This window comes from Octopus bimaculoides, chromosome 17, assembly GCF_001194135.2.
Source record: "Octopus bimaculoides isolate UCB-OBI-ISO-001 chromosome 17, ASM119413v2, whole genome shotgun sequence".
Taxonomy (NCBI): Eukaryota; Metazoa; Mollusca; class Cephalopoda; order Octopoda; family Octopodidae; genus Octopus; species Octopus bimaculoides.
In genome coordinates this window covers 51006982-51010187 of record NC_068997.1, presented here as the reverse complement: position 1 = coordinate 51010187, position 3206 = coordinate 51006982, and the positions used below count along the sequence as shown (strand labels likewise).

General features: G+C 35.9%; 1 protein-coding gene across 1 annotated transcript in view; it reads left to right on the top strand.

Moving 5' to 3' along the window:
- Window positions 1–3206, top strand: part of LOC106874792 (glutamate decarboxylase 1) — a gene marked incomplete at its 5' end in the record, with an annotated part of 18201 nt that overhangs the window by 14358 nt on the left and 637 nt on the right. Inside the window, one exon of the mRNA XM_014922646.1 lies at window positions 2162–2216. Within this exon, the coding sequence (XP_014778132.1) occupies window positions 2162–2216 (55 nt within the window). The remainder of the gene's footprint in view (window positions 1–2161; window positions 2217–3206) is intronic.

The window sequence follows — 3206 nt, the reverse complement described above, 5'->3', positions numbered from 1 at the left end:
GAGCAATCTCGAGTATAACCAGCCGAAATTGTAAAGATAATCTGGAACTCGACTGAGGAAAGAAAACTCCGAATGACCCGTCCTTGTTTTCTTTGTATCATCTCTCTGGATGGTTTGTTGTACCTTTTTTGTATCACCTAACTGTCTGGATGTTTTGCGTTCTTGACCCATTATATATATACACACAAAAATATATAGACACATATATATATATATATACACATATATATATACACATATATATACACACATATACATATACACACACACACACACACACATACACGTATATACACACACATATATACACGTATATATACACACACACGTACAGATAACTCGGGTTATCCATTCTGAGGACTAAGATCCGTTTTGCATGAGTGATATGGTGGATAAGAAGTCCTAACTTTTTAAGTAAGCTGGGGCTCACATGAGAAAATCCCCCGTCTTAAAAGACTGATACAAGATCCTGAACCTTCTATAAGAGTTAACGTTCATCTAGTAACTTAACGCAAATCTGAACTCCAAAATATTCGCAAGTTAAGAGGAGGTATACTGATAAGTTAAACCGTGTATATAAGTAGAAGTTTGTATAAATGTAGCTTGATTGTCAGTAAGTATATTTATGGCTATGCATGGAATACAGAATAGAAAATGCTTGAGAAACAAAATGCACTTACCTATTTCAAATCTGAAACACTAGTTGAATTAAAACAATGGATTGAAATAATAAGTTTTAGCAAATCAAAACAATGCTGAATAAATTACCGTTAATAAGATATCTGTTTATATTTAAAATCTATATTAATGGGTAGGACCAATTTGACGAAAAAATGAGCAGAGTCTGCGAGCGAATCCGTGTCGTCGTCATTTTTGTGCATGTCCGTAAAATGGCTAAATTTTACGCTTTGGGGCAAATTTCGTCAAATTGATATCAGTACAAAAATGCCTAAATTTTGCTTGTAAAATAAAATGCACTTACCTATTTAAAATCTGAAACGCCGGTGAGTTAAAACAATGAATTGAAATAATAAGCTTTAGCAAATCAAGACAATTCGCGTTGAAATGAAGAATTAGCAAATGCTAAATAGATTACTGTTAATACCCATGAAGCATTTTCCGTCGAATTTCGGCATTTTTCGTCAAATTTTGGCATTTTTTGTCAAATTGATATCATGATGGCTAGTGCGAAAAATGACGAAATTTTACGATTTTTAAAAAATCGATGATGATTAAAAATCGATGATGATTAAAAATCGATTTTTTTTTTTAATTCCAAGTGCGTAAGTGACCACATGGGTATAAGCCCCACACACTTGACAAGTTTCATCAAGTTCTGTGGGATAGTCTTGGAGGAGTTAAAGTAATAAATTCACAAACACACAAACTTGCCATTTATTATTATACAGGGTGTCCACAATGTCTGGGTACATGGAGTAAATAAAATCATGACAAACAATTAAATATAAGAAATAATAATTTCTTAAAGTATGTGTTAATCCCCATGTACCCAGACTTTGAGGACACCCTGTAGATAAATATGTGTATGTATGTATGTAGCTATCTATCTATCTATCGACAGGGTGATTCAAAAGTCGCCATGCATAGGAACAATTTATCTTTTTTTATAAGAAACAGTTTATAAGAACAGTTTTTATTATTTAACAAGCTCTGTATGGTTACCATTGTTTTGAATACACATTGTAATACGTTTACCCAACTCATTGTGGACTCGTGATAACACATCTGGTGATACGTGTGCAAAGGAGTTGGTGATGCGTTCCTTCAAATGATTTATGTCTTTTATCTTTCCGCGATACACCATGCCTTTCAAATGCCCCCAAAGATAGAAATCAAGAGGGGTCAGATCAGGGAATCTGGGGGATCTTATAAACTGTTTTGCATCACCCTGTATATCTATCTATCTATACTGCAACCTGTTCGCTAATTCAATTCCTACATTTTACAGCAACCGCTTTCATCCCTTCGAATAATTCATACGCTTCAGAATAGCAACTCTTTTTACTAAAAACTACACATATTTTCATTGGGGAAACAGATCCTTCCTTACAGTACGGTGTAGGGAGCTTACTTTTTTTTATCAACAAATAAATATTGATTATTACAATCTGTCCTATTGTTATTCTTATTATTGTTGTAGTTATTTGAGAGATTTGATACGAAAGCGTGAAGGATTCAAGTTCGTATTAGAAAAGGTAAGATTTCTATTATCATTATTATTATTATTATTATTATTATTATTAATTCTCTTCGCTCACCTTACAGTGGAACTCCTTCCTATTGGGGAACCATATTGTTGATTTAATCTTTGTTAATTGTTGTGTTTGTTTGCTGTATACACGTTTAACCTGGCTGTCCCTCGTCTGTGTATCGTCCTCTATGTTTTCTGTTCGGCCCTGGTGGCCAATAAAGAAAGCATTATCATTATTATTACTATTATGTTTTTCTACCGCCCAGGTCGACTTTGCCTTTCATTCTTTCGAGATCGATAAAATAAGTACCAGTCAAGTACTGGAGTCCTAACCGTTTCGAATGCCCTCAAAAACGTCATGAGCATTGCCTGTCTTCATGACTGTGAAATAAATTAACACCTATTTATAGACGGGCCCTCCGTCGATTACAACGACGAGGGCTCCAGTTGATCTGATCAACAGAAAGGCCTGCTCGTGAAATTGACATGCAAGTGGCTGAGCACTCCTCAGACACGCTTTCCCTTAACGTAGTTCTCAGAGAGATTCAGCATGATACAGAATGTGACAAGGCTGATACAACTCATTTTTGCTGGCTGAGTGGACTGGAGCAACGTGAAATAAAGAGTCTTGCTCAAGGATACAACTCATCACCGGGAATCGAACTCATGTCCTCACGATCGTAAATCAAATACCCTAACCCCTAAGCTACGCACTTTCACAATACTTATTGGCCAGCTAGGTGGACGAGGCCAATCAAAATTTCTCTTTATTAAGGATGCAGACCAGTGACCTGTGACCTATGACAGCGCACGAACCCAAATCCCTCTTGTATAGTTTTAGGCAATCTTATCCATCCAGCTATTTTCATTGTTAATTACATTTGTTACGTAACGTAAGTATAGAGACATGACAGTAACCGGTGACCAAAATTAGACTGACCGGAAGCTTAGTTCCTTTGCCCCACCCCTCCATTCAGATACACACACACACACA